Source organism: Moschus berezovskii, chromosome 6 (genome assembly GCF_049115385.1).
Source record: "Moschus berezovskii isolate FMDL1 chromosome 6, NW_MosBer_1.0, whole genome shotgun sequence".
Taxonomy (NCBI): Eukaryota; Metazoa; Chordata; class Mammalia; order Artiodactyla; family Moschidae; genus Moschus; species Moschus berezovskii.
Genome location: NC_142465.1, coordinates 49756700 through 49769579, shown reverse-complemented (window position 1 = coordinate 49769579; position 12880 = coordinate 49756700). Strand labels below are relative to the sequence as shown.

General features: G+C 34.6%; 1 protein-coding gene across 3 annotated transcripts in view; it reads left to right on the top strand.

Moving 5' to 3' along the window:
• The window catches only part of RAP1B (RAP1B, member of RAS oncogene family), a 44993-nt gene extending 33985 nt beyond the window's left edge, over positions 1 to 11008 (top strand). For all 3 annotated transcript variants that reach the window (XM_088837013.1, XM_055396784.2, XM_088837014.1), the window contains exons 2-8: positions 939 to 1020; positions 2027 to 2095; positions 3302 to 3358; positions 4222 to 4362; positions 6122 to 6265; positions 6907 to 7023; positions 9763 to 11008. In XM_088837013.1, the coding sequence (XP_088693139.1) occupies positions 964 to 1020; positions 2027 to 2095; positions 3302 to 3358; positions 4222 to 4362; positions 6122 to 6265; positions 6907 to 6993 (555 nt within the window). In that variant the 5' untranslated portion in view covers positions 939 to 963 and the 3' untranslated portion in view covers positions 6994 to 7023; positions 9763 to 11008. The remainder of the gene's footprint in view (positions 1 to 938; positions 1021 to 2026; positions 2096 to 3301; positions 3359 to 4221; positions 4363 to 6121; positions 6266 to 6906; positions 7024 to 9762) is intronic.
• The last annotated feature ends 1872 nt before the right edge of the window (positions 11009 to 12880 follow it).

The following is a 12880-nucleotide window of genomic DNA, read 5'->3' as shown; positions in this document are numbered from 1 at the left end:
AATGATGAGCCTTGTTATGGATTATTTCTTTTGGGTTTTATGTTTATTTGATTTCCCCTGTTTCATCATGCTGAATACTCAGTAGACTTATCAGTCTGGACACTCATGTTCTTGAGATGTACTTGTGATTCCTGAGCGTTTTCAGTCTCTGTGCCACCCATCCACACACCACCCTCAACCTTCTCTCACACACACACGCACACAAACTTCAGTAATAGATATTTTGTCAGCTTTCTCTGCTAACTCGTTTACCATTTATGTGTCTCAGAGACCAGCAAGTTTTTTCTATGAATGCTTCATGTTAATAGTAAATATTTTAGACTCTGTGGACCAGATAGCTTCTGTTATAAGGACTTAACTCTGCCATTACAAGACAGCAGCCACAGACAATACACATATGAATGGATGTGGCTGTATTTCAATGAAGCTTTATGTACAAAAACAGGGAGTTGGATTTGTTTGCAAATCCCTCCTCTATCCTGTTCATCTTTACCAGAAAGTTAGCTCAGTTGAGGGCAGGAATTTTATTTGCTATTCATTGGGGATATCCTTATGCTTAGTAGACCTCAACTCCTTGTGATTCAGGATTGCAGGTGGTTCAGAAAAGGAGATAACATGTCTATCACTGCCATCTTTTAGCCAATAGAGTGCCCCTTAACGCAGTTTTTCAGTCCCCCCTCTTTTTTCCTGATAGAAGTTAAGTATTTTATAGTAACTGAATATAGGATAGGGCTAAGACTCATGTCTAGAATTCTGCAGTTTCTTTCATCTGATATTTTATAAAGAGCCCTACCAGTAGCAAATGAGTAAATTTGTTTATGAAATGCTCCATCTTAATATGGTATAGTAGTCATTTTAAATGCTTGAATGTTTTGTTTGTATAAGAAGCACATGAATGCAAAGATTACTTAAGAATTCTTTTTTTTTTTCTTAATAAGGTACTAGCTTTTACAAGTTTGCACCATGCGTGAGTATAAGCTAGTCGTTCTTGGCTCAGGAGGCGTTGGAAAATCTGCTCTGGTAAGACATTCTCACTGTACCCAAGCTATTCACTCTTAAGACATGTTCTTTTTCTGCTGAGTGTTAGGTTTTACTTAGTTTTTGTTAAGGTGAAATCTCATTGATTTTAGAAGTAATATAATATTTTTTCTTGTAACTTAGTCAACTTTTAGTTGTATCTGAGTAGATCATATTCTCTCTGGAACATGCATTCCAGACCAGAATACAGTTTGGACTTAAGCTTGGTTTGGACTTGAACACATACAAGTCTATGTCTGTCTGCATTTCAGAGCAAGATAGAAATAAATTTTGGTCCATTTCATTGTGAGTTGGCTTAAAATATAAATTTTATGTTACAAAAATTAAATAACTATATTTTTTAAACTTTTTTCAAAGTTTACCTTTGACTGTCCCACCATGTTTTTTATATCAAGAAATAGAAAAGTAAGAAAGAAGACACAACTTGACAACGGTAGGTAGGAAGGGGAGAAATTTAGGGAAAATAACTTGGTGAATAGTTCAGAGTTTAGTGAAGCCCCACCTTAAGACAGAGTGACCATCTTACTTTGCCACTTATTTGTCACATAAACACCCAGCACAGACTTTGACTTGCCTGGATCAAACTGAAAAGTGTGTACAATGGAGTATGAACTGCGTTTTCATTTGTAAATATATCCAAAGTGATGGGAAGGCATTGTGAGTGTGCACATATGTGTGTTCACCAAATAATTAGCCACGTTATAATTAAAATTCACATTTAAGCTCTAAAACTGAAATAGGAACCATTTAATAATTTTTAAATATATGAGCTCTAAATTTAGACCTACCCAGTAAGGAACGTTATGATTATTAATTTTTAAAAAGCTTTCTGAGGTAATTTTCCCAACAAATACTCAGGTTCGAAGGTAGTTGTTGTTATTTTTTTTTACCAGTGGTGTACCTACTTATGTGAAATTAATATTTTTGGATGTGCAGACTTGCATTTGTTCTTTTTGAGGGAGTATAATGGTATGTTAATTTTTTTCAGACTGTACAGTTTGTTCAAGGAATTTTTGTTGAAAAATATGATCCTACGATAGAAGATTCTTATAGAAAGGTATGTTACTTTAGAAGGCCTTTGCTTTCAACTTTACTGTAAACATAAATTCTTGTTTTTAGCTTAATAAATATTAAATGTTGTCTATAGAGTATAGGATGAGGAGCTGAGTTAATTTATAAAATTAGTGGGGAGAACTCAAATCTGATTATTTCATGGCATTGCATGTTTACCATCTTACAAGAATCTTAATCCCTCTTGCATTATCTCTCTTCCTTGCTCACAAAGAATTTTAAGTTTACACTGACCCCCAAGTTGTGATTTGCTGCAATTGACTTTAGAGTTGAGACATCCATTTCAGGTGGTAGTTCCATGTTTCTCCCTGCTTTCTGCCCGCTAAAGACTGAATACTCTGACTCCCTCTTTTTATACAAAGATGTAAGTACAGAAGTCTCCCTAACCTTCCTATTTACAACTCCTTGAGAAAGTTCCACTGCTCAAATAGAAAAGTTTATTTCTATGTTCATTTATATAACACGTGATAATAAAACTTAATATGCAGACATTTTTAATTTAGAAGGGAGAGAATTACCTGCCACTCTAAAGCAGCCAGCCTGGCCCCTGCTTCAGTGCAGGCACCGTGTTTCCATTCCTCTTCTGTGTCCACAGTCTGCCAAAACTAGAAACCCTTTCTGGACCCCAGCTCTGAGGCAGCATTACTCTTTTTTCCGCATCTGTATCTTTTTTTCCTAGGAAGTGTTAGGTTTAAAGTGCAACAGGGATATATAATTTATTTGATAGCTCTCCTTCCTTGCTACCAAAAATTTTGTTCCAATATAGTGAAGGGGATGTAGTTATAAGCAATAGCAAAGTACGTCTAAAGTATGGCAGAATTGATGTAGTTACTTCTGACATTATTGGAACTATTACTGCATTAAATAAAAATTTTTTGAGCTGATTTGAAATTATTTCCTCTCTAGAATTAAGTGCTGAGTGATTCACATTGAGGTTGGAGCTTGTATATCTTATAGATATATTAAATTGAGAACTCATGGTTTTTATACTTAATGCAGTTTGAGGGTCAATAGACCTTAGTTATCCAGCTATTTTTTTCTCCTGTTTTGTTAAAGTATGTATTACTTGAGATATTAGTATCAAAGTTGCTATAATCTGTGTCTGTTTTAAATATTGTATTAATATTATACATATTAAAGTAGTCTTATATACAGGAAAAAAAATGAAGATCTACCTTAATTTCCCCCCTAGCAAGTTGAAGTAGATGCACAGCAGTGTATGCTTGAAATCTTGGATACTGCAGGAACGGTATGTAAAACAGTACCAAAGTATATGCACAACTTGTGCCGTATTGACCTTTTAAATGCTAGTATTCTTATAGACAAACATTATTTGTTAAATTGCGTTAAATTTAACGTTATGCGTTAAATCTTAAAGCTGTCTTCCTTATCTTCTTGAATTCTTTTCTTGTGTGCATGGGTCATTTACTGAAGAAATAAGTAGAAAATTTGTATGAATGAAAGTTTTCATAGCTTCACCTAGTACTTTTAAAGCAAGTTAGACTATAAATACCTGAGATTCCTCAGTGACTGTGTGAAGTATTTTGAATAGTATCTTTCATCCTTCAGTATATTTACAGAACAGCTAGATCTGATGGTATCTGAAGGTGAAGGGAAGATTTACTCTGGATGTGTGGTATTCATTCGTCTAATATTTGAGTACCTGATATGTGTTGTGGCTTGTATTCTTACACGCAGAAGTTTACAGTCTAGCGAAGGAGGAAAAGTGTGGGAAAATGGCACCATGTAGGTAACTTGCTGGTGAACCTTGGAGAACTGGAGCATTGTGAGCTAGCTATGAGTAACTTGGTGATTGGATTTGGGTGCCTTCCATATGGTGTCTTGAAAAGCTGCCTTTAAGTAGTATTTGAAGATGGGACATTTCCAGTTGAGTGCATTTACTGCACATAAATCTGCTCTGGTGTATTATTTTTAAATAAAACACTTATTTCTTGAAATACCAATTTTTCAAATAGCCACGGACTACAGTTTTAAGAGATGTTACATAACACTACTACATTCCTCTTTGAACTCTAATTATAGACTTCGAAAATTGTCAAATTAACTGTCAAAACATTATTTTTTTAAAATGATTCTTTCTTTTGACTGTAGGAACAATTCACAGCAATGAGGGATTTGTACATGAAAAATGGACAAGGCTTTGCATTAGTTTATTCCATCACAGCACAGTCCACATTTAATGATTTACAAGATCTGAGAGAACAGATTCTTCGAGTTAAAGACACGGATGATGTAAGCTGGCTTCATAATATATTTTCTTTCAAACACTTATTGTAGTGATATCCAATTTAAAAGTTTAATCCAATTTAAACTTCATCTATTTTGAGGAATTTGTTTTTCAAAATCTTTTTCTTTGAAAGGGAAAAACGTACCTTTAACACTGTATATAATGTAAAAGGTGAGAAATACCTTCCTCCTGTGTAAAATAAAATGTATACCCTTCCTATTTTTTTCCCTTCATATTTTTAAATCTTGCATTTGGTGGAGAAGGAGGAGAGGTGTTGGTGACAAATATTACTAATAGAGCAGATGACGTTCTGGTAGATTTAAGAGCCTTTTTAATAGGAATCAGAACAACATGTGAACACATCTCAAGCAACTATGACAGCAGGAGCAAGAAAGCCAACAAATATATTCAATTCTAATGTTAAGTAACATGCCCCTTCTGAGTACACCATAGTGGAGTTTAACCCTGTAGGAAACTTCAAAAGGATTTTTTAAATTCCTCATCACGCTATATATATAAATTCATCTTGCATCAGAATCACCTGTAAAGCTAGTTAAAACAGATTGCCAGGTCCCACTCCCAGAGTTTCTGATTCAGTAGGTCTGGAGTAGGGCTCAGGAATTCACATTTCTAACATATTTCCAGATGGTATTGGTGCTGCTGGTCTGGGTATCACACTTTTAAGAACCACTGTACTATGTATAGTTTAATTATAGCAAATATTTTGAGAGCTTTGGAGCACGAATTAGAAATATCCTCATTTCCTGGACTTCTGAAGCAGGAGGACTTTGGGGGACCTTGATTCATGGGGTCGCAAAGAGTCGAACATGACTGAGCGACTGAACTGAACTGAACCTACTTAAAGCAGCTTTAGTTGGTAAAGCTGTTTACCAGTGTCTCTGGTAACTACTATAGTTTTCTATCAGTTACATGAAACAGGTATTTATTAGTATAATACTATATATCTGTTCCTTAAAAAGCCACAAATCTTGATTTTCTAGTTTGGACTTTTTCCAGAACTTCTTTAGAGTCAATCTCTAAAGGATTCATAGGAGTTTTACAGAATAAGGATTAAAATTTTTCCCTGTAGTGTCCAAAAACATGATTAATATGGTCTAGATTTTTAGTAAATTAAGGTGATTTTAATTTTTGGCTTTTAATAGAGACTATATAAAAATAAAAATTCTACCTTGAATTTTATCTCCCTTCTAAATTTCTCCTTTTTGTTTTATGAAATTGAGAATGAGTTATTTGATAAATACTTGTTAAGAAACATCTGAAATTGATTTATGTCCCTTGGAGAAACACTTTAAATTTTTGTAATATATTGACTTTTTATGATATTTCCTTTTGCATTTTCTTTTTAAAAGGTTTTGTGTTTTCTTACTATAATAAGTTCATTGTGAGGAACTTCCCTGGCAGTCCAGTGATTAAGTCTGTGCTTCCACTGCAAGGGCATGGCTTCAGTCCCTGATCAGGGAGCTAAGATCTGCATGCTGCACAGGGTGCCTAAAATAAAACTCTGTTTTGATACAATTTTCATGGTTTTTCCTCCCTCTTTTATAAGTAGGTCATAGCTGGTTTTCTTAAAAACTTATGTGAGAAGTTCTTAATTGTTAATGCTTTTATATTTAACTGTCAGTACACCTTATTAATTTAGTGTTTTTCTCTGGCATAATATAAAAACTAATCCTTATGGTTGGCTCTCAGAAATTTGATTTGAATTTATGTAGCATATTTACTTATTTGTTTTTACCTGTTTAGGTTCCAATGATTCTGGTTGGTAATAAGTGTGACTTGGAAGATGAAAGAGTTGTAGGAAAGGAACAAGGTCAAAATCTAGCAAGACAGTGGAACAACTGTGCATTCTTAGAATCCTCTGCAAAATCAAAAATAAACGTTAATGAGGTATGGTATAATAGAACTCTTGATTTGGAATTTAGCATTCAGAATTAATGGAAAATAATGAGTGTGTATTAACACAACCCCAAGTTAATTAAGTATATTAATTAGCATGCTAAACAAACAATAATACTGTTTGAGCCTCTGTTAAACACTGGTGGTACAGTAGAATTTACTGTAAAATGAAGTAAGATTAGATGGAAAAGAATAGGGGTGGGGAAAACAGATTTAATCTTCAGATGTATGAACAGTGTTACATAAAAGATGAAGACAAATTCAAGAAGGCATGAATGGCTCTTGCCTTAAAGGAACTTAAAATTATGTTGTAGAATAAGAATACATAGAGTCAAAGGAGAGGAAAGGATTGTTCTCTTTGGATGATGGTGAATGTTCTGACTAAACTAAGGTTTCTGCAGCTACTCAGTATTTACTTTAAGGAGAATGATGTTAACCCTCCCAAAAAATAAACAGAAAAGCACTTGACAATTACAAGAATACCTGGCTTTACTCTCATTCCTTAAATGAGCAGAATATTTGTTTTCTGCAGAAGAGTTATGGAAAGTTCAATTTTTTCATTGTACTCTTTCACTTGTAGTTTGGGGAGGGGTTTCCCTGCAAATTAAAAAAAAATTAATAAATGTTTGCAGATCTTTTATGACCTAGTGCGACAAATTAACAGAAAAACTCCAGTGCCTGGGAAGGCCCGCAAAAAGTCGTCATGTCAGCTGCTTTAATATATTAAATGCATTGTAGCTCTGAGCCAGGTATGTTAAATTTATCTTTTCTTCTGTTTCTTCTAATTTTTAACCTTAACTTTATTAAAGGTCAAAAAGCAAGTATAGAATTTTCTGTTGTAGAAAACAAATGGTTACTTCTTATGAGTTAATATGATATCCTAGTAATTGAAATAATTATTTCACTTATGTATGATCATGAGAAGTAAGATATTTCACATAAGTATTCTAAATGAGTTTATCCAGTATATATTCATGTCTCAGTGGGTCACTGGTTTGTGCTGACAACATAGTGATGATCAAAACCAATCTTTTCTGCTCTCCTCTTTGTTGCCTTAAGCTAATTAAGATCTAGTGTAAAAGTCAGACAAACCATTGCAAAATATTATAAATGCTGTTGGTGGAATACATGCAGCATGGTACTGATAATTAAAACCCCTGGCATCACATACCAGACAAAGTACTGCCTATATGTGAGTTAAATTCTCACAACAGTTCTGTGTGGCAGAATTATTATAATTCCCATATTACAGATGAGTGAACTGAGGCACAGAAAGATTGTTCAAGCCCTATAGTTAATGAATAGCAGAGTCAGAATTGAATCTAATGATCTGAGTACATGGCTCAGAATTTGAACTCTGAACTGATTCCCAAAGTCCATAATTAGTCACTATGCTATTATGGGTACTATCAAGAGTATTTAACTGGGGCACCAAACCAGTCAGGTATGAACTATGAATCCGGGGAAAGTCTTAGAGTGAGAGCATCTAAGTTGAAATCTGATGGATAAGTAGAAATAGGGTGAAGAGTTCCTGGGCAGAGAGAACCATGGATACAACCTTGAGATGAGACAGCAAAGGAAAATTGAGCAAACATCACTATAGCATAGTTTTTGAAAACAGTTATATCAAATGAGTTAATACTCTCAAAGCAGTTAGTTCAGTACCTGGCACGTGGTAAACCCTCATCTGTTAGCTGCTGTTTGCCAAGTATCATTAAGCCATATATTTTTACTGTATTCTTATCCTTGGGAACTTCGGATGTTACTAGCTCTGCTTCTTCCCATGTGAAATGACCCTGTACAACTATAGTACTCTCATTCTGTAGTTTTCTAGAGTTTTGTCCCTACTCTCCACTTACGACTTTCTGCTTAGAGATATAACTTTTCATTTTTTATATCCTCTCCTTTTCAACCACTTTCCCATTCTTAACAGCACACTTGTGCCTGAGCTCACACTGCCATCTGTCCTTTCCAATTTGCTCCATTTGGTCTGCTAAGATTTAGAAAACTTAGGAAACTCATTCAGTCTCTAAACGAGGGATTAAAGTTCAAAGCGTTTGTGGAAATTATTTCATTAGCCACATCTATATTAACAAACATTCTGAAGCAAGTCTGATTCCCAGAAAACCAATATAAAAAGGAAGCATTTTTTTTAGCCCAGGAATATGTACAGAAAATCATCCAAAGTAAATAAATAAATGACAGACTGATGAATTCTGATTTTACCCTTTTAAGTTTAACTAGATAAGATTTTAGTGTAATAACAGCCTTTTCTGACATTTCTCTTTAAGTAGGATCTGTTTTATAGAATTAAAAAATATATAACTGTCAACTGTAGAGAGCCCTCATGAAATAAATTCATTTTATTGACTTCTCTGCACCAGCTTTTTAGCCACTTACTGGAAGAGTAGGGAAGAAAAGTCTTGGAAAGCTTGGTTAGATGTGCATTCTGTACTCATGATGTAATTCTAGGATTATAAACACTCTTACAGACCAGCCATTTTGTTAGTATTGCTGCCTGTTTGATTCTAGTCAAGTTGACTTGATGTAAAATTTTAATACGGAGTTTTGTTTTTGTTTTTATTTTTTTTTATTTAATAAATGGTACAAAGCACAATGCCAAAAACATTAACAGTTAAAATTTCACCAAATGAAAAAACCCTATAGAATACGCAGTTGTAAAAAGCTACATTAAGTTATTTTACAACTGTCTCAAGCTGCAAAAAGAAAAAAAAACCCAATGCCATACCTAAGTTATCCCTCTCTCAAAATAATGCCATTTATGTTATAAACCATGAGCACCCCATCAAAAGACGGGAACTGCTTTTGTTAATTCATATATATATATATATGACTGTATCACTTTGCTATACACCTGAAACAAACACAATACTGTAAATAAAATATAGTACAATATAAAATAAAAACAAGTAACAGGCTTTTGGGGCTTTACACCGAGTTAGAGTTCCTATCAGAGAGATAACAGCACCACAGCCATACTGAATCCTCATGAAGGAGGCACATGAATGACTGGATTACAAGAATTACAGGAATGAGAGCTGCACACTTCCCAGAAACTACAGCTCACAGAAAACCAAAAAAGGCACGAGATACAGACCATTTACTTATGAATGTATAAAACTCAAGAGAGTCCACATTATTCCTACAACATGTTGAAAGTGCTTCGGAATTCACACAATACTCATTTTCTTTTCGTTTTCCTGCTTTTAATCTTTGGGAGGTAATACAAAGAAATTTGCTTTTAAGTACATTCAACTTTCGTTTGAGTGGCTTTCAGGAAGGCAGCAGAATGTGTCTACCCATGCTTTGCTGTGAATCATAGTACACGGTCATAATGTGATGTTGAGGATAGGGAGCTGTGTTACATTTATTTCTGACACTTTAGCACTGTTGTCTTAATATGTCCTTGTGATCTTTAGTGTGCTGTTTACAACCTGTGTTTTCAATTAATTGTCTCCTTTTGACAGGTCTGAAGAACTGTTGCCCAATTCAACAGTGCCAGCATTCCAACTTTGTTAAACCTACCAACATCTTAAATGGACTTTCTGTGGTGGTACCCTTTAAGAGGCGGATGAAAACTACTACATCAGTTTGCACATTCTAATCACTTTCCAGTATCACAGAGAGATTTTTACTTATATAATAGTCCTAGAGTATGCAGCTGGTAAAACCAGAGGCTACAATCCAGTATTACTGCTAAGAGACATTTTTCATCCACCAATGTTGTACATGTATGAAAATGGTGTACTGTATACTTTAACACACCCCATACTTTGTATTGGAGAGTACAATAATGTAAATCCTAAAAGCACCACTATTTTAGCATAATAAAAGAAAGTCCAAAGAGCTCCTATATAGACTACTCCAGATAACTTTGCTTCTTTGATACTTGTAGCTTATTGTAATTTTTTTTAAGAAATTCAAGGTCATTATCATTGTATTGTACAAATAAGCGCTTTGATTAACACAGCTATATAGTTTTTTTAATTTTTAAAAAACCTGTGGAGACAGTGATCTTGTCTTTAAAATATGATAGTCCTTTCGGTATAATGTCTTAGATTAAAGACGTTGCCTTTAATATCTGTTGGGAAGGAAATGTCCAGACTTTTCAAATCTTTTATTATATGTTTCCTTTTTTGTTTACATAGGGAACAATGTTTATAGTTGTGTGTACAGTGGGGGTCTACAACAAGAAGTGTATATTTTCAAACAATTTTTTAATGATTTAACAATTTTTGTAAATCATTTTCAGGCTTCTGCAGCTGTAGATTCTCACTGTGAATCCCCTGCTTGCTCATGCATAAGTGTATTTGCAATACCAAATATACAGGTTTAGTATTTTTGCCTGTTAGTGATTGTTTCCCATGTGTAACGTTTTGGTTGAGATGTTAAATGGTGGAAGAGTACTGTGGATGTGAATGTGGGAAGTAATTTTAATCATGTGTAATTGGTCACAAGGCCTAAGTTGCAGTAACTATTGCTGTTTTATTTAACAATGCCTTGTTACTTTGTATGCATTAACGTTTGGGTGTAAAGATTGTGTGTCTATCCAACAGGGAGCCACAGTATTTAAATTGACCAACCTAATGTTACAACTACTTTTAAGGTGGCCAAATGTAAACTAAAAGCCTTAATTAAAGTGGTGCAATTTTGTATAACTTAGCATCAGTAGTTCAATAAATTTGGATTGCCATGCAAGGGCTTGCATTATAATTACTTGCCACTTGAATGTGTTTTGTGTAATGTTTAACAGTGCTAGTTAAATAAATATGGGTTTAACTTCTTTTTAAATGTGATAGGTGCATTTTGCATAGTGTGGTTTCATAATTTAATGTTTGGGCAAGCCAGACTCATTTATTAATTACAGAAATGATGAGAGAAAAATGTCAAGTATTTTTCTTAGTATTGTTTGAATATCCACATAACCATCTTTTGAATTTTTCCTTTGGAAAGAGTTCTGTAAATCAAGCAATATTACTTACGAACGTATGCCTTCTGGGTAGTGTTCAGTAGCTCTTTGAGGTATAGGAGGAAGACCTGAAAATACTTCAGCAGGTGTTACACTTACAGATTTTTTTTAAACTAGAGGGTGCAGTTACACTTATGGTCATAAAAATCTTTTAATGAAGTGTACTCAAGTACTACTTTTTATATAATGGGTCTTTGTCTCAGATGTGCTGTAATTCTGTTCTTTTTTGAAATCTGTATATGAATCTTAAACTTTCTCAAAATATTTTCCAACCACTGGAGAATATCAGCAATTAATTAGTAATACCATCTAATTTAGGGATGTCTGTTAATCCCTTAGATACTTGGTATTTGAATGAGACATTTAGAAGCTTTTATTTTAAAAAGAAATCTTATTCCTTACATATTTAACTTACAGAGTTCCATGTATTTAAGGTTCAATGTATCTAAAGAAAAAAATGTTGTTCTCTCAGAAATCCCATTTAACACACTTGAATTGTTTTTATTTATAGTCATTGGGAGAAAATTAAATCTGAAAAAAGTGGCATTGTGGAGCATTGAAATCACTTCAATTTGTTATGTCCTGTTATATCTCTTTGGTCCTTTTTTGGGGCACCACCATTAATTCACTTACCTTAATAAATGTTTGTTGCCTACCAGCTATGTGCCAGGCTGAATTCTAGGCTCTTAAAAACAGATAAATATTCAACAGATAAACTGAAGTAATTTCTATATCTGAGGATAGAGCAGCAACCAAGAGCAACTTAGGACCCTGCCCTCCTAGAATTTATACTCCATTTAGGATTTTTCAGCCTCAGCACTGTAAATGCTATGTGCTAGATAATGAGTTTTCCCCTCACATTTTGGGATTTTTAGCACTATCTCTAGACTCCACCCACTGGATGTAATACCACCCCCAAGTTGAAACAACCAGAATTATCTCCAGATATTGCCAAGTGTCCTTAAGTTAGATTCAGGGAAGAGGGAGAGGGGTATTATTGAAGGGCAAGATTGCCCCCCCCCAAAAAAAAAAGATTGCCCCAGTTGAGAACTGTCAATCTGATGGGAACCAGTGCATTAATTATAGATAAGGTTAGGGATACAGAGTGGACAGTTTACTATAGTGAATAAGAACATGGGCTCTGGAACCATATTTCCTGGATTTCTAATCCCTGCTTTTCCACCTCCTAGCATGTAAGCCTGGGTAGGTTCCTCAGTTGCTTTATCTGTAAAACAGGAATTTTAGTAACATCTATTTCATAGGCTTTAAAGGGGCTTCCCAGGTGGTGCTAGTGGTAAAAACCCTGCAACATAAGAGATGTGGGTTCGATCCCTGGGTTGGGAAGATCCCCTGGAGAAGGACATGGCACCCCACTCCAGTATTCTTACCTGGAGAAACCCATGGACAGAGGAGCCTGATAGGCTACAGTCCATGGGTTCACAGTTGGACACAGCTGAGGCGATTTAGCATGCATGCACAAAGAGAGTGAAGTACTTGGCCAGTGTCATCCTCCAGGTCAGTATTTGTGTTGTTTCTTATTTTGTATCTTGCCAACAGAAATAGGGCTGGAGTTTGGCAAATGCACCATTGACTCCCATACAAAATAACTGCAGCTT